Here is a 27,243-nt window from a genome sequence, read left to right as displayed (position 1 = left end):
GGGGCGGGGCCGTGCGTCATCGCGCACCGCGCGCGCCGCCAATCGGGGCGCGGGGGCGGGGCCTGCGCGCCGGCCGGGCCCGGCAGCGCCTCGAGCGCCCCCGCGCGGCCAGGCGAAGCAGGACAGCGGTGTCACTGCAAGGTTTGCGTGCGCAATCGGCGTGGGTCCTAGCGCCGGTGACGTCCTGGCTCCATCCCTGACGTCACGCATCACAATCCCTTACGTCACGCATTACAACTGCAGGTCCCTAGCTGCTTTCTTAAGTTATTTTATTGTTGGCAAGAGAAAAATAATATTTACAACACTTTATACAATTATGTCTATGCCTTAAGGGTTATGCGTTTAGGGGCAGGAGGGGGTGGGCAGGGAATGTTGGGGTGGGCGAGGTCCCGGGCAGGCAGGGGCTTTCGTCCCCACACTCCGTCCCCTCTGCGAGTTCCTGTGGTCCCATTTTGTAGGGCGGAAAGCTGAGGCTGCCCGGCCCGAGCAGGTTGCCCGGTTTCTGGCGCCCCCTGGCGGCTGCACGGGATCCCCGGGGGCCACAGCACCTGCACGCAGGTGACCGGAGGAAGGGCTGGGCCGGGAGGTAATGAGGTGCCCGGCCTCCGGGCCCTCAGGGGTTAACCCGGCACCGCCCACACCGAGAGCACCTTGCGACAGGGCCACAGCCCAGCCAGCCCGCGGCCCCTCCGCTCGGGCACACACCCCGCCCGCCTGCTGCCGCCGGTCAGGCAGGGAGAGGCTGGGGCAGCTGGGGGGACGGGGACGGCCGCGCACGCCCAGGCCAGCCGGGCATCCGGGCCCAGGCTCCCGCCAAGTGCCCTGAGGCCTCCGGGCCCCCGACACAGGTGAGCCCCTCCCCCGCCCGCCGGGCCCAGGCCCAGGCCCAGTGGGCACCGTCTGGACGTGGAGGGGGTGGCAGGGGGCTCCCCCAGCCCCAGGGGCCCGGGACCCCCCAGATGCCGCCCCCAGCCCCAGGAAGCAGGAAGTGCGGGCGCCTGACGCGGTCTCCGAGGGGTTAGGTGAGTGGCGGCCACGGCCATGGCCACTGGCCCGCTGCCCGGGACGCTGCGGGCGGGCACAGAAGGGGGCGGGTTGTTGGCCAGAGGGGCCCAGGCCGGTCCCCGAGGAGGGGGCAGGGCCCCACGGAGCCCTGCAGCCGCGGCTGGCCGCGACAGGTGCACAGGTGGGCGCTCACCTGTGCCTGAGCTCCGGCCCAGGCCAGAGACCCAGGACCCAGGGGACCGGACTGGGCGAAGTGTCCGGTTGCAGCAGCCCCAGGGGAGGCTGCAGGGCAGGCCGAGCCCCGGGCAGTGGGGGGAGGGGCTGCAGCCCCCGTGGGGGTCTGGGCAGAGTCCCCCAGAGCCAGAGCCAGGTGGTCTCCCCTCCCCACCGTCCAGGGCTTGGTCTCCAGCTCTGGGAAGTGGGTCGCGGGGCTGGGGGAGGGGCGGCCACTCACCCGGGCGGCGCGGCGCAGAGGGGGGCAGTGCCAGAGCCCCCAGCCCCCCAGCTCCCAGCTTCCATGTGGCCCCCAAGTCCGAGGAGGGGAATTTGGTTCCGGGTCGTCCCCGGCCCAAGGCCGGGCGCCAGGGGAGAGGTGTTTGCTCAGGGTGGAGCCCGACACCCTTTGGAACCCACGCGGGTGGGTGGGAGGCGGGGCTGGGGGAGCAGCCGCCCAGGGAGCGCACAGGCGCACATTGAGTGCTTACTGTATACAGTTGCGTCCCTGGGGCCTGGGCCCTGCTGGGGAGAGAGGGCAGCGCCAGCACGCGCGGTGAGTGGGCCCTTGTTGAGCCTCCAAGGAGCCGAGCCGTGGGCTCCGCTGACATTCAAAGGGCCTGGGGTAGGGCCGAGCCTGGGGTGCGGACAGAGCCATGGGGAGGCCTGCATGGCGGGAGCAGGGGCGAATGAGGGGATTGAGGGGCGGCGGGGGGCGGGCAGGGCCGTGCGTGGTGGTGGGGGTCGTGGGGCGGGGGCTTTGGGTGGGAGGTGGGAGCCCTGGGGGTGCGGCCCCAGCAGGTGCTGGGCAGCGCCCTCTGGTGGCTGCTTCTGGGCGCACAGGCCGGCGGCTGGGGGCAGAGCAGGTGGAGGCGAGGGGACAGGTGGGGAGGGGGCCCCGAAGGGGGGCCTCGAGTGTGGGCCCCGGGGCGGCCGCCGCCATGGGCATTCAGGGCGGAACGGCCCCCCGGCCCCCGAGACGAGGTGAGGACGCTCAGCGCAGCTGACCTGGGGCCGGGCCCAGGGCCAGGGGCTGGGGCCTCCGAGGGCGGCCGCGCCCACCCCCCCACCGCTGGGGTCCCAGCGCCTGGCGCCCGCTCCTCGCTCATGCACCTGCGAGGCGGCGGCCATGGCCCAGTGCGTGGGCCCCCGCACGCACGTGGGCCACCCGGACAGGGCTCCGGGCTGCCGGCTTCGCCTGGCCCAGCGCTGGCCGCTGTGGCCACGTGGGAGAGACGGGGACGAAGCTCTGCGTCCACCTCTTCCAGGCAGAAGTGGGGGAAGGCCAAAGGAACTGTGGGTGCCGGGACCCCTTCCCTTGAAAGGCGGGGGGCCTCCCATCCACCTGGTCACTCCACAGATGCCCGCAGGGGCCAGGCTGGGCCAGGCCGGGGCCAGGAGCTCCATTCGGGTCCCCTGTGGGTGCGGGGCCTCCTAGGCGCTCCAGCAGGGAGTGGGACATGGGGGGCCGCCAGGAGGCCTCGGGGACCCCACAGAGCCGCGGGTCTGGGCACCCGGCCTCGCCCACATCGGAATGGGCCCCCATGTGCCAGACGGGAAACTGAGGCTGCAATCGGCCCCTTCCTGCCCGGGCTTCTAGAAGGTTCCACACCCCCTCCATCACGGCGCCCCCATCAGGCCCCCGCACCCCCACGGCCTCCGCGGCTGTCTCCCCTCCCTCCGCGAGGCCCCCTCCTCCACCCAGGGGCCCCCTCCCCCCGGCCTCCCTCCCTCCCCCACCCCGCACACGGTGGGCGCTCAGTGGACACCAGCCCGCGAGGCTGCAGTCTCCTCTCAGGTTTCCGGTCCGACCTGTTGGGGTGGCTATGACGTCAGCCTCTGCCCGGGCGGGGAGCCTCCCGCAGGAGGGAGACCCCCAACCCTGCCTGACCCCTACCCCGGGGCCCACAACCCCGCCCAACGCCTGCCCTCTCTGGGCCTCAGTTTCCCCACCGGCGCCTCTGGGGGACCCGCCCTCCTTGTCCTGCCTCCGCCTGCTCAGCCGCGCCGGCACTGCCCCCCTGCTGGTGGGCGTGGGTACTGCAGCTCAGTCTGCCAGTTGCGGCCTGGGCCTGGAGCCCCGGGGGGGGGGGAGCATTTTTTAAAATATTCATTCATTCATTCATTCATGGTGGAGGCAGAGAGATCGTCCACGCTCTGGTTCGCCCCCCAAGGGCCTGCTGCAGGCTGGGGCTGGGGTCCCCGCGGGGGAGGCAGGGCCCAGGGCTGCAGCGCCCACCTGCTGCCTCCCAGGGTGCACCTCGGCAGCCGCTGGGCTCGGGGGCGGGGCCAGGCAGCAGGGGAGGGGAGAGAGGGGTCTCTCTCACTGCCCACAAGGCCCCAGAGGCCGAGGCCGGGCCAGACGGAACCAGGAGCTCCAGCGGGGCTCCCACGCGGGTGCAGGGCCCAGCACCCTGGGCCGTCACGGCCGCTCTCCTGGGCGCACCTGCAGGGGGCTGGGTCAGACGCGGAGCAGCCGGTCCCCAGCCGGTGTCAGGGTCCCCGGTGGCCCCTAAGCTCGTGTTTGAATCCCATTCCCTCCCACTATCTGCGGGCTTTGTTTGGCACACTCTTAACCAGCCTCCAAAGCCCCAGCTACAAAGCCCCTCTCCTCCAGGAAGCCCCAGGATTTCTCCTCCACCGCCCTGCCCTGCTGTTTAGGCCCAGGTTTGCCCTTTGAACTCTGGCCTGGGGTGGGGCTCAAGGAACCTCCCGGGCCAGCCCCGCCTAGCCCTCCCCACGCCCCCAAGGTGGAGGCGCCCTGCGATCCTGGCCAGGGTGAGGCTGAGCTGGCCCACCTCCCTCCCACCCCACGGGTGCACGGAGCCCAGGAGGCAGGCACGGCCCCGGGGCGACGCCGTCCCAGGGGACAGGGTCTGTGGGCCAGCCGCACGTCCCTGGGGTGTCCCCAGGAGCCTCAGAGCGCCCATTGCGCGAGGGACACCCCCCCCCCCCCCCCGCGCAGGTCGCAGGCTCCGGTCCGAAGGCGGCCGGCTTCCGGGCCAGGTCTTCCTTGCGGCCCCGGACAGCGGTCTCCCACTGTGGCCTTGGGCACTGCTCTGCCTAGGAAAACCCGGACCGGACCGGACTGGACATTCCACCCCGGGGCGGGATCCTGGGGCGGGGCCAGGCCGGCTTCCCGGAGGCGTGGCGCCAGGGGCGGGGCCTGGAGGAGGAAGAGGAGCAGGTGCAGCCCGGAGCCGCCGACCGGGCGACCGGGCGGGAGGAAGGCCAGAGCGCGGGGGGGCCCCCACCCACCACGACCCCAGCCTCCCCTACTCCGGGGTGGGGGCCGACTGGCTGCTTCCAGGCCCCCCTGGGGCAGGGGCCGCTGGAGACCCCGGGTGGACCATGGCGGTGAGATTCCAGGCGAGTACCCGCGAGGGCGGAGGGGGAGGGGCTGGGGCTGGGGCGGGGCCGGCCCCCAGGGCCCCCCCCCGCAGGAGGGACTGGGAACCAGCGGGGTGGGGGCCCCTCCGTCCACTCGGCCCCGCGCCGGCAGAGCTGGTCCTGGCTTTGCTGCCGTCTCTGCCTCTCCCTGCCCGCGCCCATCTGTGAAATGGGCCCGCAGCCCTCTAAGGGGACCCCGGGCAAAATGCTTAGTGGGGCCCCCCCCCGCCCCCAGCCAGCAGCGACTGCAGTGCGGGCTGCCCCCAGTGGTCCTGACCGCACTTATTAGCTGCCTGCTGTGTACGCACGCAGCCCTGAGCCGGCGGGACTGGGCCAGGCGGGTCCCGTTTCATGCGGAGCCCAGAGGCTGGGGGTGGGGGCTGGGCCAGTGCGGTGGTCTCTGGGGGGCGGGGTGGGGCCTGAGCCCCCCGCCTCCCACTCCACCAGGTGCAGCTCCCAGAATCCCCTCCCCACCTGGAGAACGCGGCCCCGCCCCTCCTGCCATTGTTCCCCGAGGGGGGGCGGGAAGGGAGCCGCGTGCCCTGCGGCGGGTGTTTGTGTCCAGCAGGTGGCGGGGGCGGGACGGAGGCGCAGCCCCGCCCCCAGGAGCTCACCTGGCAGGGAGGGTCGGGGAGACCCGGGAGACCCGGCTGTGCGGTCCGCGCCGGCCCGTCCCGGGGCTGTGGGGGGCGGGTGACAGCCCGGCCGCGGGAGGCGCAGGCGCTGGGCACAGGTGCGGGAGGGATCTGGGATCGAGAGGGGATCTGGGATCCAGTAGGGCCGAGGCGCCGTCAGAGGGGCGGGGCCGCTCCTGCCCAGGGCCCTGGGGTCTCCGCGGAGCCCACACAGGCGGCGACGCGCCCGGCCACCTGCGCCCTGCGCCCTCGGGGCTCTGCTTCCCGGGGGCCGCTGAGAGCCAATGAGGGAGGCGCTGGAACCCCGGGCTGGAGGGGCGGGGCCTGCTGGCCTGGAGGGGGCGGGGCCGCACTGGGCTGGAGGGGCGGGGCCGCGCTGGCTGGCACTCCGATAATTCCAGCAGAGGTGCCCACTTTACAGAAGGGAAGACAGAGGGGGAGGCGCCCCCCACCCCCGCGTGGCCCCTGCTGCCCAGCTAGCACCTGGCCCGAGGTGTGGGGGGGCGTGGCCTCGCGACCTGGCTCCTGCACTCGATGACCTCGTCTGTCCTTGGACAGGAGAGCCCCTGGCCCTGCCGTCCAGCCTCCCCACCCTGGCCGTCAGCTCCGACGTCTGCCGAGTCCTCCCCCAGGTGGTGCCTCGGTTTCCCCATTTGTAACGGGACATGGAGCTGGGCCTCCACGGAGCCAATCCAATGCGATCGCAGGGAGGGCGCCCCCCGGCATCTGTCCGCCCACGCATCCATCCCCCACCCATCCCCCATCCATCTGTCCATCCGCCCCCCACCCCCCAGATGGCCGCAGCGCTCAGGTCCCCCACGCGGCGGCAGGGCCCTCACCTGCCGCCTGCAAGGAGCTGGCCGTCCCGCTGGACAGCTTAGCCGCGGTGCCGCCCGCCCGCCCCGGGAGGCAGCTCCCCCAGGAGGAAGAGGTCCCGGCCCAAGGCCCTGGGGCGGACCCGGCCGGCGCGCAGGGGGAGCTGCGGGAGGGGCGGGGCCTTGCAGACTGCAGTGGCCCAGGAGGTCAGCAGTGGGCACAGGGCTGGCTCGCAGCTCCAGGGCGCCCTCTGGTGGCTGGTCTGGCCGTGGGCACAGGGCGGGCACAGGGCTGGCTCGCGGCTCCCAGGCGCCCTCTGGTGGCTGGTCCGGCCGTGGGCACAGGGCTGGCTCGGGGCTCCCGGGCGCCCTCTGGTGGCTGGTCTGGCGTGGGCACAGGGCTGGCTCGCGGCTCCCGGGCGCCCTCTGGTGGCTGCGGCGGTGCTGCTCCAGGTTGGGGGTGCGGGGAGCGCACGGGGGGACCTGGGCCTTGACCGACCCTCAGCTCCACTTCCTCCTGCGGTCCCCGAAGGAGCAGAACCCGGCGCCTCTGTCCACTCTGCAGCTGGAAGAACCGAGACCCCGAGCCAGCCCCGCCGGTGCCCCAGACCCAATCAGTGCGGCCTGACCCCTGGGCGCGAGCTCCGTGGGCACCTGGGGACAGTGTCACAGTCGAGCACAGGGCACGGCCGTGCAAAGGCCCCAAGCCCGGGCCCTGCCCCCGTGGGAGGCACCAAGGACTTGTCCCAGCCAGCGGCGCCCCCGGGGGGCACTGTGGGGGCAGCAGCCTGGCCTCCCCCAGGCACACCAGGAGCCCCCCAGGGTGGCAGCCACGCCGGCGGGGGACAGGGCGGGGCTCAGGCCCACCTTTGCTCTCGCCCCCGGCCAGGTGGCAGGCATGGAGGAGATGACCATCTGGGAGCAGCACACGGCCACCATCTACAAGGTGAGGCCTCCCCTCGCCACCCTGGGGGGGACTGGTCCCTGGGGGGCAGCGGGAGTTCTTTCAGCCTCACCCCTTCCCCCAGGACCCCCGCCGGGGCTTCGGCATCGCCGTGTCCGGGGGCCGGGACCGGCCCAGTGGCTCCGTGGTGGTGTCCGACGTGGTGCCCGGAGGCCCGGCCGAGGGCCGGCTCCAGTGAGTGCAGAGGGCTGCGCGTGGGGGCGTGGGGAGGAGGGGCCCGCACGGGCGGAGGCGGGGCGGTCTGCACTCGGGGGAGTGGCCACACCGGGGGCGTGGCCTTGGGCACAGGACCACCCGTGTCCACCCTGCCCTGCCCTTCCAGTGGCCAGCACAGCCCCCAGGCCCCTCTCGGTCGGTGAAGCCCTGGCATCTTCTGCTTGGCGGGAGGCAGGGGGCGCCCGGGGGGGCGGGGGGGCTCCTGGCTCTGGGCCCCGAGCGGCTGTGGGGTGGCATCGCTCGGCCAAGCCCAGGCGCGGGGACCAGGCTGAGACAGACAGACAGAGGCCTGCTGCCCACTGGTCACTCCCCGAGTGGCCGCGACGGGGCTGGCTGGGCAGAAGCCGGCAGCCAGGAGCTCCATCCGGGTCTCCCACGCGGGTGCTGGGGCCCGGGGACCTGGGCCGTCCTCCACTGCTCTCCCAGGCCACAGCCGGGAGCTGGACCGGAAGTGGAGCAGCCGGGACTCGAACCGGCGCCCACGTGGGACGCCCCAGCGCCGGCCCCAGAACCATTTATTTTTAATAGTGAGAAACCTAGTGAGCGTCAGCGCCTGTCGCACGGGGTCCCCCGGCCAGAGCGTCCGCGTGCGGCCCTGGCCTTGCCCGCCAGACCGGCCTCGGGCGCCCCGCGGGAGCCCCCGCCCTCAGCCCCGGCCCCCCCCCCAGGACAGGCGACCGCATCGTCATGGTGAACGGCGTCTCCATGGAGAACGTCCCCTCCACCTTCGCCATCCAGCTGCTCAAGACTTGCAACAAGCTGGCCAACGTGGTGAGCGGGCGGGCGGGGCCGGGCGCGGGGCGGGGCCGGCAGGTGGTTAGGAGACGCCCCGCCCCCAGCAGGTGCTCAGAGACGCCCCGCCCCCAGCAGGTGCCAGCCTGGCTCAGACGCCCCGCCCCCAGCAGGTGGTTAGGAGACGCCCCGCCCCCAGCAGGTAGTTAGGATACGCCCCGCCCCCAGCAGGTGGTTAGGAGACGCCCTGCCCCCAGCAGGTAGTTAGGATACGCCCCGCCCCCAGCAGGTGCTCAGAGACGCCCCACCCCCAGCAGGTGCCAGCCTGGTTTAGACGCCCCGCCCCCAGCAGGTGGTTAGGAGACGACCCGCCCCCAGCAGGTGGTTAGGAGACGCCCCGCCCCCAGCAGGTGGTTAGGAGACGCCCCGCCCCAGCAGCTGTCAGCCTGGCTCAGACGCCCCGCCCCCAGCAGTGCCAGCCTGGCTCAGACGCCCTGCCCCCACTGACCGCTGTGCCCCCCCCGCAGACGGTGAAGCGGCCCCGGAGGGTCCAGCTGCCGGCCACCGGGGCCACCCCGTCTGGCCCGGGCGGCCCGGACTCGGACTCGGACGACGGGCGGCGGCGGCTGGAGGAGGCTGACCACGGCCGCGGGTACGAGGGCGGCTCGTCCAGCGGCTCCGGCCGCTCGTGGGGCGAGCGCTCCCGCCGGGCCCGGGCGGGTCGCAGGAGCCCGCGCGGAGGCTCCGAGGCCAACGGGCTGGCCCTGGTGTCCGGCTTCAAGCGGCTCCCTCGGCAGGACGTGCGCATGCGCCCGGTGAAGTCGGTGCTGGTGCGGCGGCGGGACAGCGAGGGTGAGGGCGGGCGGGGGCGGGGCTGGCGAGGGTGAGGGCGGGGCTAGCGAGGGTGAGGGCGGGGTGGGAGGGGCTTGACAGCGAGGGTGAGGGCGGGGCGGGGGCGGGGCTGGTGAGGGTGAGGGCGGGGCGTGGGCGGGGCTGGCGAGGGTGAGGGCGGGGCGGGACAGCGAGGGTGAGGGCGGGACGGGGCGGGACAGCGAGGGTGTGGGCGGGGCACCAAGGGTGAGGGCGGGCGGGGGCGGGGCGCCGAGGGTGAGGGCGGGGCGGGCGCCGAGGACCAAGGGAGGAGGCGCCCCGGCTCCGCGCCTCCTGCAGCCCGGGAGGGGTCCCCGCGACCCCAGAGGCCTCCCTGCCCCTCCCCCAAGCGCTGGGCCCTGGTGGATGCAGGCGCCTGCGCGTGACGCCCCTCCCCCGGCCGGCCCGGCCCTGCCTCAGTGTCCCTCCCCCAAGCGCTGGGCCCTGCCTCAGTGTCCCTCCCCCGTGCGGCCTGGCCCTGCCTCAGTGTCCCTCCCCCGTGCGGCCCGGCCCTGCCTCAGTGTCCCTCCCCCAAGCGCTGGGCCCTGCCTCAGTGTCCCTCCCCGGCCGGCCCGGCCCTGCCTCAGTGTCCCTCCCCGGCCGCAGACTTCGGCGTGAAGCTGGGCAGCCAGATCTTCATCAAGCACATCGCGGAGGCGGGCCTGGCGGCCCAGAGCGGGGGGCTCCAGGAGGGCGACCTGGTCCTGCAGGTGAGCCGGCGGGAGGGCGGAGGCCAGGCCGGGCTGGACACTGCGCTCGCCAAAGCCGGGCCCCGTCACCGGCCCGGCGCTGCTGGCTTCCAGCCCACGGCCAAATGTCCGTTTCAAGCATCCCCGTGGTGGTGTCGGCGGTTTCTAGTAGCCTTGAGCCTTGCGGGCACCCGCGCCACGTGACCGGCCACCTACAGCCCTGGCTGGGACCCGCTGGGGAGGCCACGCCTCTCTAGACCTGGCCGGGGGTGTCTGATTCCCAAGCGCTTCTGGTCGGAGACTCGGGGTCTCCTCGGGCGGGCGCTGCCGGCGACTGCTGAGGCAACAACCCCCTGGTGGCCTGGGGCAGGTCCCAGAAACCGGGCACGGGGGTACTAGAAACAGACCACGGGGGGTACTGGAAACAGACCACGGGGGGTACTGGAAACAGATCACAGGGGGGTACTGGAAACAGACCATGGGGGGGTACTGGAAACAGACCACAGGGGGGTACTGGAAACAGACCACAGGGGGGTACTGGAAACAGACCACGGGGGGGTACTGGAAACAGACCACAGTAGGGGGGTCCTGGAAACAGACCACAGTAGGGGGGTACTGGAAACAGACCACAGAGGGTACTGGAAACAGACCACGGGGGGGTACTGGAAACAGACCACAGTAGGGGGGTCCTGGAAACAGACCACGGGGGGGTACTGGAAACAGACCACAGTAGGGGGTACTGGAAACAGACCACGGGGGGGTACTGGAAACAGACCACAGTAGGGGGGTCCTGGAAACAGACCACGGGGGGGTACTGGAAACACCACAGTAGGGGGGTCCTGGAAACAGACCACAGTAGGGGGGTACTGGAAACAGACCACGGGGGGGTACTGGAAACAGACCACAGTAGGGGGGTCCTGGAAACAGACCACGGGGGGGTACTGGAAACAGACCACAGTAGGGGGGCACTGGAAACAGACCACGGGGGGGGTACTGGAAACAGACCACAGGGGGGTACTGGAAACAGACCACAGTAGGGGGGTACTAGAAACAGACCACAGGGAGGTACTGGAAACAGACCACAGGGGGGTACTGGAAACAGACCACGGGGGGGTACTGGAAACAGACCACAGGGGGGTACTGGAAACAGACCACAGGGAGGTACTGGAAACAGACCACAGTAGGGGGGTATTGGAAACAGACCACAGGGGGGTACTGGAAACAGACCACAGTGGGAGCCCCTGAAACTCCCAGTCTCTGGGATTACGGGCATCGGGGACCCCCAAGAGCGCTAGGAAGGGGGGAAGGCCCTGCCGTGCGTGCGGGGGGGTGTTCTAGGGTTCCTAGACGGGGGTGTCCCTAGCCCCCCAGCTGCCTGTCTCCAGGCTCCCCGCTCCTCAGCACCCCCCTCCCGGCAGATCAACGGCGTGTCCCTCCGGAACCTGTCGCTGAGCGACACGCGGCGCCTCGTCGAGCGGTCGGACGGGAAGCTGACGCTGCTGGTGCTGCGCGACCGCAGGCGGTTCCTGGTCGACATCCCGCCGGCCGTGAGCGACAGCGACAGCGACGGCGACCGCCACCGCCACAGCGACAGCTCCCTGCTGGAGGGTGAGGGCGGGGCGGGGCTGGAGGTGAGGGCGGGGCGGGGCTGGAGGTGAGGGCGGGGCGGGGGCGGGGCTGGAGGTGAGGGCGGGGCTGGAGGTGAGGGCGGGGCGGGGGCGGGGCTGGAGGTGAGGGCGGGGCTGGAGGTGAGGGCGGGGCGGGGGCGGGGCTGGAGGTGAGGGCGGGGCTGGAGGTGAGGGCGGGGCGGGGGCGGGGCTGGAGGTGAGGGCGGGGCTGGAGGGTGAGCGCGGGGTGGGGCTGGAGGGTGAGGGCGAGGCTGGCGAGGGTGAGGGCGGGGCTGGCGAGGGTGAGGGCGGGGCGAGGGGCGGGGCTGGCGAGGGTGAGGGCGGGGCGGGGGGTGGCGAGGGTGAGGCCCGGGCGGGGGTGGCGAGGGTGAGGGCAGGGATGGAGGTGAGGACAGGGCTGGAGGTGAGGGCGGGGCTGGAGGGTGAGGGCGGGGCTGGAGGTGAGGGCGGGGCTGGAGGGTGAGCGCGGGGCGGGGCTGGAGGGTGAGGGCGAGGCTGGCGAGGGTGAGGGCGGGGCTGGCGAGGGTGAGGGCGGGGCGGGAGGTGGCGAGGGTGAGGCCCGGGCGGGGGTGGCGAGGGTGAGGGCAGGGATGGAGGTGAGGACAGGGCTGGAGGTGAGGGCGGGGCTGGAGGGTGAGGGCGGGGCTGGAGGTGAGGGCGGGGCTGGAGGGTGAGGGCCTGGCTGGAGGTGAGGGCGGGGCGGGGGCAGGGCTGGCGAGGGTGAGGGTGAGGGCGGGGCGGGGCTGGCGAGGGTGAGGGCGGGGCTGGAGGGTGAGGGCGGGGCGGGGCTGGCGAGGGTGAGGGCGGGGCAGAGGTGGGTCCGCCTGCGGGGTCCGCCTGCGGGAGCCCGGCCCCTGGGTGGCCGGGTCGCTCGCTGACTGGACCCCTCCCGCCCCCAGACATCTCGGACCTGGCCTCGGAGCTGTCGCAGGCACCGCCGTCACACGTCCCCCCGCCTCCCCGGCACCGGCCCCGGAGGCAGAGCCCAGAGCCCAGCCCAGCCGGCTCCCCGGAGTACGTAAGCCCGGCCCGAGCTGAGGGGCCCCCAGTGCCACACCCCCGCCTCCCTGCGGCTAACGGTGACGGCCGCTCCCGGGACCCAACTCCACCCCGTCAGCGACCAGCTGGGAGAGAGGGAGAGAGAGAAGGAGAGAGAGGGAGGGAGAAGGAGAGGGAGAGGGAGAGGGAGAGGGAGAGGGAGAGAGAAAGAGAGAGGGAGAGGGAGAGGGAGAGGGAGAGGGAGGGAGAGGGAGAGAGGGAGAGGGAGGGAGAGGAAGGGAGAGAGAGGGAGGAAGAGAGGGAGGGAGAGGGAGGGAGGGAGAGAGAGAGGGAGGGAGAGAAGGAGAGGGAGGGAGAGGGAGGGAGAGGGAAGGAGGGAGAGGGAGGGAGGAAGAGAGGGAGGGAGAGGGAGGGGGAGAGGGAGAGGGAGAGAGGAAGGGGGAGAGAGAGAGGGAGAGGGAGGGAGGGACAGAGGGAGAGGGAGGGAAAGGGAGGGAGAGGGAGGGAGAGAGAGGGAGGAGGAGAGGGAGGGAGAGAGAGAGGGAGGGAGGGAGAGAGTGAGAGGGAGGGAGAGGGAGGGAGAGGGAGGGAGAGGTCGCCCATCGGCTGGGTCGCTCCCCACTTGCCCGCAGCGGCCAGGGCGGGGCACACACGCTCGGCCGAGGCGACCCGGTCTGGTCAGGGGCCTGGGTGCGAGTCCTGCTCCCCGCGGGCGGCAGCGGTGACCCAAGTCCGGACGGAGCTCCCGGGTCCCGGTTCGGCCCCGCCCAGCGCTGGCTGCTGTGCGCACTGGGGAGCGACCCAGCGGGTGGGAGATTGTGTGAGCGGCGGGGACACGTTCCTAAACCCTCCCCGCCGGCCCCCCCAGGGAGCGCCCCGAGCTGCGGCGGGAAAGCCCGCGGAACTCCGGAACCTCCTCGGAGCCCGGTGAGCGCCTGACCTGGCCGGGCTGGCCAGCGGGTCCTGGGAGAGCGCGGGCGGGGCGGGGCGGGGGCGGGGCGGGGGCAGGGCCGGGCGGGGCCGGGCGGGGGCGGGGCCGGGCCGGGCAGGGGTGGGCGGGGCAGGGGCGGGAAGGGGTGGGCGGGGGCGGGGCTGGGCAGGGGTGGGCGGGGCAGGGGCGGGCAGGGGCCGGGTTGGGACGGGCGGGCGGGGGCAGGCGGGACCGGGCAGGGGGGCGGGGCCTGGCGGGGCCGGGTGGGGGTGGGGCCGGGCAGGGGCGGGCGGGGGCCTGAAGCCTGGAAGCCAGCCGGCTGTCCCTCGCAGACTCACCCCGCGGTGGCAGCTACGACGTCTACAGGGTGCCCAGCGAGCAGAGCGTGGACGACCGCGGGTGCGTTCCCGACCCGACCCGACCCGACCCGGGCACCGCCGCCGGCCTGGGCCGCCCCCATCACGCGCCCCGCCCCGCCCCCGTGCCTGTGCGGCCAATGGGGTGCCACGGAGGCCCTGTGGGGTGGGGTCTGCAGCCTGACTCCGCCCAAGCTCAGGCCTGGCTCCACCTCCAGTCTGACTATGCCACGCCTCCAATCTGACCACGTCCATCCCTCAGTCTTACCCCATTCTAGCTTGTCTGACCACACCCACCTCTGGCCAGACCAGGTCTCCAGTATGACCACGCCCCTCCAGTCTGACCACGCCCCTCCTCCCACCTGACCCCGCCTCCACTTTGACCACGCGCCCCTCCGGCCTGAGCCCTCCCCGCCAACACCGGGTCTCCCGCACCCCGCCGCCCCGCAGGTACAGCCCGGACTCCCGCGTCGTCCGCTTCCCCAAGGGTGCGAGCATCGGGCTGAAGCTGGCCGGGGGCAATGACGTGGGCATCTTCGTGTCCGGCGTGCAAGCGGGCAGCGCGGCCGACGGCCAGGGCATCCAGGAGGGCGACCAGATCCTGCAGGTGGCTGGGCGTGTGCACGGCTTGGCGGGGTGGGGCGGGGCGTGGTGGGGCGGGGCGGGGCGTGCGCGCAGTGGGGCGGGGCATGGCGGGGCGTGTCGTGGTGGGGGCGTGGCGTGTGTGGGGCGGGGCGTGCGCGCGGCGTGCTGGGGCGGGGCGGGGCGCGTCCTCCCTGTGGGTCCAGCTCCGACCTCCAGGCCCTGATTTATGCCAAACTTTTAAGTTTTTATTTACTTTGTTATTGCATTTAGTTGGTTATGCCCGACGTGAGTGCTCCCAGCCGCGGGGTCACTGCCAGTGCCCGCGACAGCCAGGGTGGGCAGGCCGAGGCCCGGAGCCCGGAGCGCTACCCGGTCTCGCGAGTGCGCGGCAGGGACCCGGGCCGGGCCACCACCCGCTGCCCCCGGGCGTGTGCTAGCGGGGACAGACTCGCCCCGGGCACCCAGACGGGCAGCGCGCGTGTCCCCTGCCGGCCCGCCGCCTCGGCCCCGGGCACCTGCGGGCCCCGCGCGTGCGCGTCCGCGTGGCTCACGGGCTCGGCGCACGTCCCGGCCCCCGCAGGTGAACGAGCTGTCCTTCCGGAACCTGACGCGGGAGGAGGCCGTGCAGTTCCTGCTGGCGCTGCCCGCGGGCGAGGAGATGCAGCTGGTCACGCAGCGCAAGCAGGACAGTGCGTGCGGGGCGGGGCGTGGGGCGGGGCGGGGCGCAGGGGGGCGGCGTGGCACACCTGCGTGCTGGGGAGGGCTGGGGCCTTGGCTCAAGGCGCCGCCCCCTCCCCCAGTCTTCCGGAAAATGGTGCAGTCGCGCGTGGGCGACTCCTTCTACATCCGCACGCACTTCGAGCTGGAGCCCAGCCCCCCGTCCGGCCTGGGCTTCACGCGCGGGGACGTCTTCCACGTGGTGGACACGCTGTACCCGAGCCCCGGGCACGCACGCGGAGGCTGCTGGCTGGCGGCGCGCATGGGGCGGGACCTCCGCGAGCAGGAGCGAGGCATCATTCCCAACCAGAGCAGGTGCGCCCCCTCCCGGCTTCGACCCGCCCCTCGCCCCTCCCCCGGGACCCTCGCCCCTCGCCCGGGACCCTCGCTCTGACCCTCCCCTCGCCCCTCACCTGGGACCCTCGCCCGAGTCCTTCCCTGGGTGCCCCTGCTCCGGAGGGGAGGAGTCCCTGGGTCGCAGGCAGGGCCAGGCCGGGTGGGGGTCCCCCTGCGGCCGCGCTGCCCCCGCCGAAGGCCGCCCCTGCTCCCCAGGGCCGAGCAGCTGGCCAGTCTGGAGGCAGCGCAGCGCGCCGTGGGCGCCGGGCCCGGCTCGGCCGCAGCCTCCAACGCCCGGGCCGAGTTCTGGCGGCTGCGGGGCCTGCGCCGAGGAGCCAAGAGGACCACCCAGAGGAGCCGCGAGGACCTGTCGGCGCTGACCAGACAGGGCCAGTACCCGCCCTACGAGCGCGTGGTGCTGCGTGAAGGTGGGGCCCGCGCCGCCCCGCCCCCTGCCCTCTCTGCCTTTTCTTTTTTTTGGGGGGGGGGTGTCTTCCACCCACTGGGTCTCTCTCCAAATGCCCACAACAGCCAGGGCTGGGCCAGGCCGGAGCCAGGAGCGCCATCCGGGTCTCCCGCGCGGGTGCGGGGGCCCAGGGACGTGAGCTATCCGCTTTCCCAGGCCGGGTCGGAAGTGGAGCAGCTGGGACTCGAACCCGTGCTCCTCTGTGGGATGCCGGTTTAACCCGCTGCGCCCTGGAGCCGGCCCCTTCACCCACTTTAAAACAAGGCCCAGAGACCCCAAACCCAGCACCTGGGTGGGGGGACCACCTCGGGCGGGGGCGAGAGCTCTGGGCGGGGCCTCGGGCAGGTGCGGGAAACCAGGTGCAGATTTTCAGACTCAGGGCCCGGGACACCGTGAGCCGCTTCCCAGGTGCACGGGCGGGCGTGGGAGCTGAGTGTGGGCCTGGGGGGGTGGGTGCCAGGGCCTCCTGCCCCCAGAGCCGCCGCACCTGCTCCCTGGGCGCCCTGGTGCCTGCAAGGCCCCCGCCCTGGGCTCTCAACACCTGCCCCACAGGCAGGAGCCGGCCGTGCACACGGCGGTCCCAATAAAACTTTATTGAGAGAAACAAGCCAGGGGCCGGGTGTGGCCCGCGGGCTGACTCAGACCCCGCCTAAATGGGGGACACAGAGGCGGCTCTCCGCATCCGTGGCTGCTCCCCTGCCGTCTACACCCACCTTCCGGCCTGGGAGAGGGGACGAGGGTGGAGACGGCAGCTCCGCCCCCGGCTCTGCTGGCGTCCCATTGGCTGGCCCGGGTCACGTGGCTGTGCCTCGCCGCAAGGCCTGCTGGGAGTTGTAGTCTTGCTGGGCAGCCGTGGCCCGGGGACGCCCTGTGGCAGCGGGAAGCCGCCAGCCCCTGCTGGGGTCCTGACCCGAGTCCTGCTCTGCCCCCAGCCAGCTTCAAGCGCCCGGTGGTGGTCCTGGGCCCCGTGGCGGACATCGCCATGCACAAGCTGACGGCGGAGATGCCCGAGCAGTTTGAGGTCGCCGGTAAGGAGCCGGGTCCCAGAGCCCCTCTCCCGCTCTGCCCCGGCGCGCGGCGCTGCCCCGGTGCCTTCGGGGACGCTCGGAGGGACAGTGGCAAACGTGAGGCCCGGGAGCCGCCACTGCCCAACCGCCGCTCGGGCCAGGCCTCCTCTGTGGATTTTGGCACCGTCTGGAGAGAGCCTCAGAATCCTGCTTAACACAGGCGCCCGGTAGCCGCTGCCAACGCCCTCCCGAGATGTTTCCACATCTGGGCTACAGACGGGGCGGGGGCCAGGGCAGGCGGGGTCCCTGAGGGGCATCCGAGGTGTGGCACACAGCCAGGCCCGGGGGCCGGGCAGTCCGACCAGCGGGGTCCACCCTGTGCTGGAATAGTCCTCAGCCAGGAGCAGGGGCCGGGCTCGGCACCTGCTACGGCATCGGGGGGCTGCACCCCGCTCTCGGACCCCAGGGGTGCGGGGGCTGGGCAGCGAGAGCGGCGGGAGGCCGCGGGGCTGTGGGGCGCGGAACCGTGCGCTGGGGCGCGGTCAGGCGTCTTACTCCAGAACAAGGCGGAGGACCGAGGTTCTGAGTCTCCTCCCCGAGACGCTGTCCAGGAGGGCTTCCTGGAGGAAGTGCGGGGCTGGGCTCTGGGCAGGGGCAGGGCCACGTGACCCCGAGGGGCCGCCCTCCTGCAGCCGCCCCCTCCGCCCCTCGCAGAGAGCGTGCTGAGGACCGACAGCCCCTCCAAGGTCATCAAGCTGGACGCCGTGCGGGTCATCGCCGAGAAGGTGAGCAGGGCCCTGCGCCCCCCGAGTGCCGGCTCCGCGGAGGTGGGGGCGTGGGGTCCGCTCTGACCCTGGATTCCTCTCCCCAGCCCCCTGTGCCCCCCCCCGAGTGCCGTCTCCCGCGGAGGTGGGGGCATGGGGTCCATTCTCACCCTGGGGTCCTGTTTCTGTGCCCCCCGAGTGCCGTCTCCCGCGGAGCTGTGTTCGTGGGGTCCACGCTGACCCCGGGGTCCTGTTCCCCCGCCCCCTGCGCCCCCCTGAGTGCCGTCTCCTGCGGAGCTGGGGGTGTGGGGTCCACGCTGACCCCAGGCTCCCTCCCCCGCCCCCCTGCGCACCCCGAGTGCCGTCTCCCGCGGAGCTGGGGATGTGGGGTCCATTCTCACCCCGGGCTCCCTCCCCCGCCCCCCTGCGCCCCCCCGAGTGCCGTCTCCCGCGGAGCTGGGGTCGTGGGGTCCACGCTGACCCCGGGCTCCCTCCCCCGCCCCCTGCGCCCCCCAAGTGCCGTCTCCCACGGAGCTGGGGTCGTGGGGTCCACGCTGACCCCAGATTCCTCTCCCCCACCCCCTGCGCCCCCTGAGTGCCGTCTCCCACGGAGCTGGGGTCGTGGGGTCCACGCTGACCCCAGCCCCCCCCGCCCCCTGTGCCCCCCGAGTGCCGTCTCTCGCGGAGCTGGGGGTGTGGGGTCCACGCTGACCCCGGGGTCCTGTTCCCCCGCCCCCTGCGCCCCCCCCGAGTGCCGGCTCCCACGGAGCTGGGGTCGTGGGGTCCACGCTGATCCCGGGCTCCCTGCCACGCCCCCTGTGCCCCCCCAGTGCCATCTCCCGCGGAGCTGGGGCGTGTGGGGTCCACGCTGACCCCGGGCTCCCTGCCCCACCCCCTGCGCCCCCCGAGTGCCGTCTCCCGCGGAGCTGGGGTCGTGGGGTCCACGCTGATCCCGGGCTCCCTGCCACGCCCCCCTGCGCCCCCCGAGTGCCGTCTCCCGCGGAGCTGGGGTCGTGGGGTCCACGCTGATCCCGGGCTCCCTCCCCCGCCCCCTGCGCCCCCCGAGTGCCGTCTCCCGCGGAGCTGGGGTCGTGGGGTCCACGCTGATCCCGGGCTCCCTGCCACGCCCCCCTGCGCCCCCCGAGTGCCGTCTCCCGCGGAGCTGGGGTCGTGGGGTCCACGCTGATCCCGGGCTCCCTGCCACGCCCCCCTGCGCCCCCCGAGTGCCGTCTCCCGCGGAGCTGGGGCGTGTGGGGTCCACGCTGACCCCGGGCTCCCTCCCCCGCCCCCTGCGCCCCCCGAGTGCCGTCTCCCGCGGAGCTGGGGTCGTGGGGTCCACGCTGATCCCGGGCTCCCTCCCCCGCCCCCTGCGCCCCCCGAGTGCCGTCTCCCGCGGAGCTGGGGTCGTGGGGTCCACGCTGATCCCGGGCTCCCTGCCACGCCCCCCTGCGCCCCCCGAGTGCCGTCTCCCGCGGAGCTGGGGTCGTGGGGTCCACGCTGATCCCGGGCTCCCTCCCCCGCCCCCTGTGCCCCCCGAGTGCCGTCTCCCGCGGAGCTGGGGTCGTGGGGTCCACGCTGATCCCGGGCTCCCTGCCACGCCCCCCTGTGCCCCCCGAGGGCCGTCTCCCGCGGAGCTGGGGTCGTGGGGTCCACGCTGATCCCGGGCTCCCTGCCACGCCCCCCTGTGCCCCCCGAGGGCCGTCTCCCGCGGAGCTGGGGGTGTGGGGTCCATTCTCACCCCAGGGTCCTGTTTCTGCGCCCCCCGAGTGCCGTCTCCCGCGGAGCTGTGTTCGTGGGGTCCACGCTGACCCCGGGGTCCTGTTCCCCCGCCCCCTGCGCCCCCCGAGTGCCGTCTCCCGCGGAGCTGGGGTCGTGGGGTCCACGCTGACCCCGCCCCCCCCCCGCCCCAGGACAAGCACGCGTTGCTGGACGTGACGCCCTCGGCCATCGAGCGGCTCAACTACGTGCAGTACTACCCCATCGTGGTCTTCTGCGCCCCCGAGAGCCGGGCGTCCCTCAAGGCCCTGCGCGAGTGGCTGGCGCCCGGCTCGCGCCGCAGCAGCCGCCGCCTCTACACGCAGGCGCAGAAGCTGAGGAAGCAGGACAGCCACCTGTTCACGGGTAAGCGGGACGTGGGGGGCGGCCGGCGGGGGCCCGGGGCCCCCGGGGCGCGCTGACGCCCCCTGCCCGCAGCCACCATCCCCCTGCACGGCGCGGGTGAGAGCTGGTACCAGGAGCTGAAGGCCGTCATCCGCGAGCAGCAGGCGCGGCCCATCTGGACCGCCGAGGACCAGGTGCGCGCTGTGGGCGGGGCCCGTGGGCGGGGCTCTGCCGGTTACCCCCCCCCCCCGGGGGGGCGCGGGCAGGCGTGGCCCGGCAGACGCCGTCAGGTCAAGGGTCACAGGTTAAGCCTCCCCGTGCGTCAGGGTGGATTTGAGGTTGAGTCGGGGGTCGCGGGGCGGGGGGCTTGGCCCGGGCTCCCGCAGCACCTGCGCCCGCCCCGCAGCTCGACGGCTCGGAGGAGAACCTGGACCTCCCCCACCGCGGCCTGGCCGACAGCTCCGCCGACCTCAGCTGCGACAGCCGGGTCAACAGCGACTACGAGGAGACGGACGGCGAGGGCTACACGGACGGCGAGGGCGTGGACGGCGACGAGGGGCCCCCCGCCCCGGCCCTGGCCCGCTCCTCGGAGCCCGTGCAGGAGGATGAAGCACAGAGCCCGCCGCATCATGGGAGAATCCCGGCTCAGTGGGAGGCGCAGGTGGGCTGGGCGCGTGCCCGGGCGCCCCCTGCTGGCCTGGCTCCCCTCTCACGCCCCGGGTGGAGACCTGCGTGGGTTCAGCCTGGTTTGGTCCGGGCTGTCGCGGGGATCTGGGAGCGAACCGGCCGAGGGCAGGGGTCGGGCAGCCCGTGGGTTGCAGCGTGAGCCCCCCTCTCGCTCTCCTCCAAGGTGGACAGCCCCCGCCCCCAGGCCCAGTGGCGACAGGACAGCATGAGGTAGGCGCCCCGCCCTCCTGACCGGGCCCTGTCCCTGGGCTCCAACTCCGCGACCCAGGACGTTTCTAGAACCACACTGGGCCCTCATGGCGCGCAGCGGGGAGGTCAGCGGGGGCTCTGATGGACGCGCAGGAGTTCGCTAGCAGGCCGCGGCCCTGGGCCGCCCCGCTCAGCCTCCCCACCGCCCCTGGCCCAGGACCTACGAACGGGAGGCCCTGAGGAGGAAGTTCACGCGCGCCAGGGACGCGGAGTCCTCGGACGAGGAGGCCTACAGCTGGGGCCCGGCCACCGACCTGTGACCCCGCCCACCGACCTGTGACCCCCAGGACCGCGCATAAACAGCTTTTCCGGGAGGCCCCGACGCGAGCCTCTGGTTTTTAATATTTTATATCAGAAAATAATGTGGGGGCGGGGGGGTTCTGGGGCCCCGCGGAGGGCGGGGCTAAGGCACAGCGAGGGCCGAGGGCGGGGGCGTCACAGGAACACGGGCTGCTCCTGGCCGGTGAGCAGGCGGTAGGTGGCCGCCGGCATCGTCTTGATGTGCACCTGTGCGGGCGGGGAGGGGGGGTCGGTGAGGCAGGGGCTTGGGCTCGCACCTGGGCCCGGCCGCTGGGGCCCCCCGGGGTGTCCGCCCCGCCCACCTCCTCCGGGGGTCCCCGCCCGCCGCCCGCCCCCACACCTCGTCCCGGGCCTCCGTGAGCAGCTCGATGACCCGCGCGTGGGGCGTGGCCACCACGCTCTGCCCGTTGATCTCGATGATGCGGTGGCCCACGCGCACGCCCCCGCGCTCGGCGATGCCCCCGCGGAGCAGGCTGCAGATCTGGAGCGGGGGGGGCGCTCAGGGGGCCGTGCGGCGCCCCCGCCCCCGCCCCCACCCCGCGCGGGGCCGGCCGGGCCTCACCACGCCGTCTTCCACGCAGAAGCCCAGCTGCTCGCGGCCGTGCGGCCGGCGGACGATGGCGGTGGTGACGGGCGGGCAGCGCACGATGCTCAGCGTCACCGCCGCGTGCGCCCGCGTCTCCTGCGGGGCGGCCGGGCGGGCTGGGCCTCGGTGCGCGCGGGGCCGCCAGCCCGCCCCCGCCGGGGCAGCCCCGCCCCAGCCCGCCCCCGCCGGGGCAGCCCCGCCCCCAGCCCGGGCAGCCCCGCCCCCGTCGGGGCACCCGCCCCCGCCGGGCAGCCCCGCCCCCAGCCCGCCCGCCCGGGGCCAGCGGGCACTCACGCGGACGGCGGCCTGGCACGCGGCCAGCGGCAGCCCCACGAGGCTGCTGCCGTTGAGGGCGGTGAGGCGGTCGCCGATGCTCAGGGCCCCGCAGCGCTCGGCCGGGCCGCCGTGCCGCAGGTTGGCGATCACGGCCGTGGGCAGCAGCGAGCCCCAGCCGGACTCCACGAGCGCCAGGCCCAGGCCCTCGCCCGGGCGCTTCTCGATGCGCACCTGCGGGAGGCACGGCGGGGCTGGGGGCGGCCGCCTACAGGCCGGGAGGGGCAGTGGGAGGGGCTGGGGGCCGGGAGGGGGCGCGTCCCCGCTAGGGGCAGTGGGAGGGGCTGGGGACCGGGAGGGGCGCGCTCCCGCGCAGGGGCGGTGCGGGAAGGGGGCTGGGGGCCGGGAGGGGCGCGCTCCCGCATAGGGGCAGTGGGAGGGGCTAGACCAAGGGGGCACGTCCCCACGCAGGGGCAGGGGGCCCGGAGGGGGCGCGTCCCCGCGCAGGGGCAGTGGGAGGGGCTGGGGAGGGGCGCGCTCCCGCGCAGGGACACTGGGAGGGGCTGGGGGCCGGGTGAGCGCGCTCCCGCGCAGCGGCAGTGCAGGGGGGCTGGGGGCCGGGAGGGGGCGCGTCCCCGCGCAGGGGCAGTGGGAGGGGCTGGGGGCCGGGAGGGGCCCGTCCCTGCACAGGGGCAGTGCGGGGGGGGGGCCGGGGGAGCGCGCTCCCGCGCAGGGGCAGTTTGGGGGGGGCGGGGGAGCGCGCTCCCGCGCAGGGACACTGGGAGGGGCTGGGGGCCGGGGGAGCGCGCTCCGGCACAGGGGCAGTGCCGGGCTGGAGCGGGGCGCGCCCCCGCGCGCGCTCACCTCCCGGCAGTTGTCGCTGTTGGAGAAGTGGTCCAGGTCCCCGTTATGCAGGTGGCCCGCGCTGGCGGCGGCGGCGCTCGGCCGGGTGCCCACCTGGCTGGGGTCGACGCCGTGTTCCCGCAGGAACTGGCTGTAGGCCACGGCGAAGGCCTGGCCGATGGCCTGCGCGACCAGCTGGGCCTGCGGGCAGAGCAGGCGTCCCTGGGGCGTCCCCCCGCCCCCCCATCTGGCCCTCGGAGCCCTGGGCGGGGCCCCCGCTGGGCCGGCAGACGAGCGCGCGTCTGGGTCAGCAGGCTCCTAGCACCCTTCAGCCCCGCCTCCAGGCCCCTCCCCCACCCCGCCCACCGAGCAGGCACAGCTGGCTTCTAGAAGCTTCCCCCGCCCCACCGGCGGCCGCTCACGTCCTCCGAGTGGAACACGTGGCACACCATCCTGTAGGCGGGGCGCTCGCGCTCCCGCGGCCCCGCGCCCCGCGCCAGGCGCCGCCGCACCATGAGCACCAGCAGGTGGCCGATGTCCGCCACGTAGGAGATGGTTTGCAGGGCGTGGTCCATCAGGGCCTCCTGGGGCGGACACGGGGCAGTCAGCCGCGAGCCGCCCACGCCGCCCCGGGCGGGGTCCCCGCCACCGGGGGTACCTGCGACTCGGCCGTCAGGACCTTGATCCTCTTGGTGGACACGAAGAGGTCCACCTCAGTCATGGGCTGCGTCTCCCCGTCGGGGGCCTGCAGGACGCGGGCGGGAGCGGTGGGCACCCCAGACGCCACCCACCCAGGCCGCTCCCGGCCGCCCCTGCGTCCCCGCCTCACCTTGACGCGGTCCACGGCCTCCTGGGCCTGGGCCATGCGCGTGCTGGGGGGCGGGTTCCGCTCGGACAGCAGCTGCGTGGAGCCCAGGTATTTGGCGCCGAAGAGGACGCCGTCCAGCAGGTCCTCGTGGTCACAGGGCCCGGGCCCTGCGGGCAGCAGCGAGCCGAGGGTCAGCTCCGCCCAGGCCCTCCCCCACCCTGGGGCTGTGCACCCACTCCTCCAGGGCCCTGGCCGCGCCGCGGGCCCCCCGAGGGACTGGGACCAGCCTGCTCCTGCTCCTAGAACCCACGAAGTCAGCCCAGAGCCCCCAGGGCCAGCCGGCTCCGCACGGGGCCTAGAATTCTCTGCTCAGCAGGCCCACGGGCCGCTCCTGTCCCTGGTGGACACCTGCCCGGTCAGAGCTGCAGCAGTCCAGCCGCCCCGGCTGGGCCTGGGACGCCGGCGGTTCCGGAGGCCAGGACACGCCAGGCACGCTGCCACGCCCTCACCCACACCTCCAGAGGCTCCACCACACTGACCACGCCCCATCTCATCACAGTCTCTCACGCTGACCACGCCTCCCCACCCCATCAATCAGAGCCTCTGCCATGCCGACCACGCCCCCGCGGCGGCCCCAGTCCAGCTCAGGACCACATGAAGCTTTGGCTCCGAGCTTCTAGAACTCCCAGGCCAGCTAGAACCAGACGGCTCTGCCAGTCGTGGCACAGTGCTCCAGCCCCTGCAGGATGTTCCAGGACGTTCTAGGCGGTGGCAGCTGCTCTTGGGTGCAGAATCCTAGCTCTGGGCACCCAGGGGGAAAACTGGAACCACAGCCCCTGCAGGGTTCCGGCGTGACACCCTGGCCACAAGGCCCGAGCCCAGACTGCAGCCGAACGCCGGCGGACCTGGGCGTGAAAGTGGACGCGGACAGCTCCGCGCCAAGGAGGCCCTTCCCCACGTCCGCCTGGGGGTGGCGCTGTGGTGCGCTCGGCTGATGCCTGCAGTGCTAGGGCGCTGCCTGGGGGTGGCGCTGTGGTGCGCTCGGCTGATGCCTGCAGTGCTAGGGCGCCGCCTGGGGTGGCGCTGTGGTGTGCTCGGCTGATGCCTGCAGTGCTAGGGCGCCGCCTGGGGGTGGCGCTGTGGTGCCCTGATGCCTGCAGTGCTAGGGCGCCGCCTGGGGGTGGCGCTGCGGTGCGCTCGGCTGATGCCCGCAGTGCTAGGGCGCCGCCTGGGGTGGCGCTGCAGTGTGCTAATGCCTGCAGTGCTGGGGCGCCGCCTGGGGGTGGCACTGTGGTGTGCTCGGCTGATGCCTGCAGTGCTAGGGCGCCGCCTGGGTTGGCGCTGTGGTGCCCTGATGCCCACAGTGCTAGGGCGCCGCCTGGGGGTGGCGCTGTGGTGTGCTCGGCTGATGCCTGCAGTGCTAGGGCACCGCCTGGGTTGGCGCTGTGGTGCCCTGATGCCCACAGTGCTAGGGCGCCGCCTGGGGGTGGCGCTGTGGTGTGCTCGGCTGATGCCCGCAGTGTTGGGCGCCGCCTGGGGGCGGCGCTGCGGTGCCCGGGTGGATGCCCGCATCAGCGCGGTGGGGTCCCGGCGCCCGGCTTCTCACCAGCTCCCGCTAACACAGGCCTGGGGGCGGCAGCGCCGGGCCCTGCACCCGTGCAGGAACCCCCGGTGAAGCTCCCGGCTTCAGCCTGCTCCAGCCTGGACATTGCAACCATTGGGGGATGACCCAGCGGGTGGAAGACCCCTCTCTCTGCCTTTCAAATAAATATTTAAAAAAACGTGGAAAACTAGAACGTTTAAAACCGTCTGTCGTATTTTTTTTCGGCCGAGACTGGGCCAGGCCAAAGCCAGGAGCCAGGAGCTCCGTTCTGGGCTCCCGCGCGGTGCAGGGCCCCCAGCACCCGGGCCCTCACCGCCGCCTCCCAGGGCACTGCCAGGGGCTGGGCGGGAAGTGGAGCAGCCGGGACCTGAACCCGCGCTTGGACGGCTCCACGCGGCATCACGGCGCCCGCCCCGCCACGTCCTCGTCACCTGTAGCACTATTCTAGAACACTCCGGCGGAGTCGGGGCGCGCCGCACGGTTCTCAATGCCTCCAGCGGTCTGGAGGAGGCGCAGAGCCGGCCAGCCCTGTCCAGGCCCCGGGGCCTTGCTGGGACAGGGGCAGCCGCCCGTCCTGAGCCCGGGGGAACAGCTGTGCTGCCTGTGGGCCGGGGTCTCTGCTGAGCGACAGCCAGGTTGCTTAGCAACAGGGACACACGTCGGTGACGTCATCGTCACGGGGAGGACCCGCCCCACGGAAGTCCATGCAGTCCCGGGGACCCCTCTCGCGGGCGCGGCCCCGGGCCCCAACGCTGTTCTGATTTTTTCCCGCAGTGACAAACGCAAAATCCAGGGCAGGGGGTTGGCCTGGAGGTGAAGCTGCCGGCTGGGACGCCCTCGGCCCACATGGCTCGGCCCGGGTTCGAGTCCCGGCTCCACGTCCGGTCCAGCTCCCCGCAGGTGCACAGCCCGGGAGGCCCGGATGGAGGGAGCTGCAGGCTCCCGGCTTCGGCCTCGGCCAGCTGCAGACTTCCGGGGGCGGGGGGGGGGGGAACCTGCCCCTCCACGGCATCTTCTCTTAAAAAGGCCCCCAGGGTGCACCTGCTGCAGCCCCGCCCCTACTGGCTCCAGCACACCCGCACGGCCCCCTCCCCGCCCCGGAGTCCGGAGTCCGGAGCCCCTCTCCCAGGACCCCTCAGGACCCCCTCGGGGCCCGGACTCACCCTCGGGGAGGGCGGGGAACGACGCCAGGCTCTCCGGGCTCTGGAAGACAGAAAGCTGCGTGCCCGGCTCGGGCCCGCTGGACGGGGCGGGCGGCTCCTCGGGCCGCACCAGGGGCGCCGTCTCCAGCCAGGGCTCCGGGGAGCTGCCCGAGCTCCGGCTGCCGCCCTGCTCCGCGGCCTCCGTCCACTCCGGCGGGGCGGGCTCCCCGGGGCGCCGCAGCAGGTCGTCCCGGGCCGCCTCGGCCGACGGGAGCCCGTGCACGTCGGCCGTCCCCAGCGCCGCCTGGCCGTGGCCCGTGGCGACGTGCGCTCCGCCGGTGCGCGGCTCCCCCAGATCACCCGGCAGGGCCTCGAGCCGCCGCGCCAGGTCCGGCACGGCTGACCCGGCCGGTGCCGTGCGCCCGGGGCTGCTGGGGCCTCCCCGCACGGGGTCCCACGGGGCGTCGGGAGTCTCCGGGGGCTCCTCCAAGGCCATGGCTGGGGGCCCTGCGGGGGGCTGCGGGGCTGCCAGGAACTCCATGGCGGGACCCCGGGCTCAGGCCGGCACCTGCATCAGGCTGCAAGGTAAAGACGGACACGCAGGCGTCGTCGGGGTCTGCCTGGGCCCCACGGAGCAGGACTGAGCCCTGGGACCCCACTTCATAGAGACCCACTGCGCAGAAGGGACAACTGAGACACACGCCGGCCCTTTAAAGGGCTCTGCTCAGGCCAGCCTGGGATACTCTGAGTCACCTCCTCTTAACCCATGAATCGGAATCCGGGGCGACCCCAACGCCCCGCACCCAGAGGTGCCCGGGATCCCCGCCCCCAGCCCCCACGACCCCCAGCCCCCCCCAGGACCCCAACCCAACGCTCACACCGCAGCCCGAGACTTCGGACTCAGAACCCCCAGGCCTCATAGCAGGCACCCGGGACACCACGGGGCAGCACCCGGGACACCACCGGGCAGCACCCGGGCTCCGAGCCGCCCCCGCCACCCCACGATCCACGCAGACCCCTGACCCCAGGCGCCCAGCTCGCCGGGACACTCACTGCCCAAAGCGAGGCCGACTCCGCCGAACACGGCCCCACCGGGAGCCCGCGCTCCCGGCCCGCCCTGGCTTACGCCGGGTGTCCTCAGCCGCCGCCGCCGCTTGTCCACTCCCGGCCGGGGCGCCGGCAGATCGGTCCTGGCGGCACCCGTGCCTACTGCGCATGCGCGGCGCCGCAGGGCCTGCTGGGACATGTAGTCCTCGCGTGCCGCCTCGCGTCGCGGGTTCTAGTCCTGCAGTGGACGCTCGGGGCTGACCTCGCTGGGCTGTTGGGACCCCGGG

At 73.8% G+C, this 27,243-nt stretch overlaps 2 protein-coding genes across 7 annotated transcripts; one reads left to right on the top strand and one right to left on the bottom strand.

Annotated features, from left to right (window-relative positions):
- The first annotated feature begins 661 nt into the window (after positions 1-661).
- On the top strand, positions 662-20,676 carry TJP3 (tight junction protein 3). 4 transcript variants are annotated; one of them, XM_070058591.1, is made up of 21 exons: positions 662-848; positions 6,948-7,004; positions 7,087-7,196; positions 7,907-8,009; positions 8,498-8,822; positions 9,447-9,550; positions 10,948-11,137; positions 12,057-12,171; positions 13,025-13,083; positions 13,420-13,486; positions 13,894-14,050; positions 14,609-14,717; positions 14,829-15,060; positions 15,298-15,509; positions 16,480-16,575; positions 17,269-17,339; positions 19,229-19,439; positions 19,512-19,612; positions 19,825-20,079; positions 20,269-20,315; positions 20,512-20,676. In XM_070058591.1, exons 2-21 carry the CDS (start codon positions 6,957-6,959, stop codon positions 20,612-20,614), a joined length of 2,715 nt encoding a protein of 904 aa, XP_069914692.1. In that variant the 5' UTR covers positions 662-848; positions 6,948-6,956; the 3' UTR covers positions 20,615-20,676. The 4 variants fall into 4 exon arrangements, with proteins under 4 accessions (XP_069914692.1, XP_069914691.1, XP_069914689.1 ...); XM_070058590.1 differs by lacking the exon at positions 662-848 and adding an exon at positions 879-1,022; XM_070058588.1 differs by lacking the exon at positions 662-848 and adding an exon at positions 1,692-1,774.
- Positions 20,659-27,164, bottom strand: APBA3 (amyloid beta precursor protein binding family A member 3). 3 transcript variants are annotated; one of them, XM_070058603.1, is made up of 10 exons: positions 26,963-27,128; positions 25,931-26,487; positions 23,186-23,331; positions 23,015-23,101; positions 22,779-22,940; positions 22,378-22,557; positions 21,535-21,747; positions 21,217-21,336; positions 20,995-21,135; positions 20,659-20,861 (listed from the first exon to the last, which is right to left on the bottom strand). In XM_070058603.1, the coding sequence occupies exons 2-10, from the start codon at positions 26,448-26,450 to the stop codon at positions 20,790-20,792; spliced, it is 1,641 nt and encodes a 546-aa protein (XP_069914704.1). In that variant the 5' UTR covers positions 26,451-26,487; positions 26,963-27,128; the 3' UTR covers positions 20,659-20,789. The 3 variants fall into 3 exon arrangements, with proteins under 3 accessions (XP_069914704.1, XP_069914705.1, XP_069914706.1); XM_070058604.1 differs by having other exon boundaries at positions 22,869-22,940; positions 26,963-27,105; XM_070058605.1 differs by lacking the exon at positions 25,931-26,487 and having other exon boundaries at positions 26,963-27,164.
- Between the last annotated feature and the right edge of the window lie 79 nt (positions 27,165-27,243).

This window comes from Oryctolagus cuniculus, chromosome 16 (assembly GCF_964237555.1).
Source record: "Oryctolagus cuniculus chromosome 16, mOryCun1.1, whole genome shotgun sequence".
Classification (NCBI taxonomy): domain Eukaryota; kingdom Metazoa; phylum Chordata; class Mammalia; order Lagomorpha; family Leporidae; genus Oryctolagus; species Oryctolagus cuniculus.
Note: the sequence above shows the minus strand (reverse complement) of the source record. Positions and strands in the feature narration are given on the sequence as shown.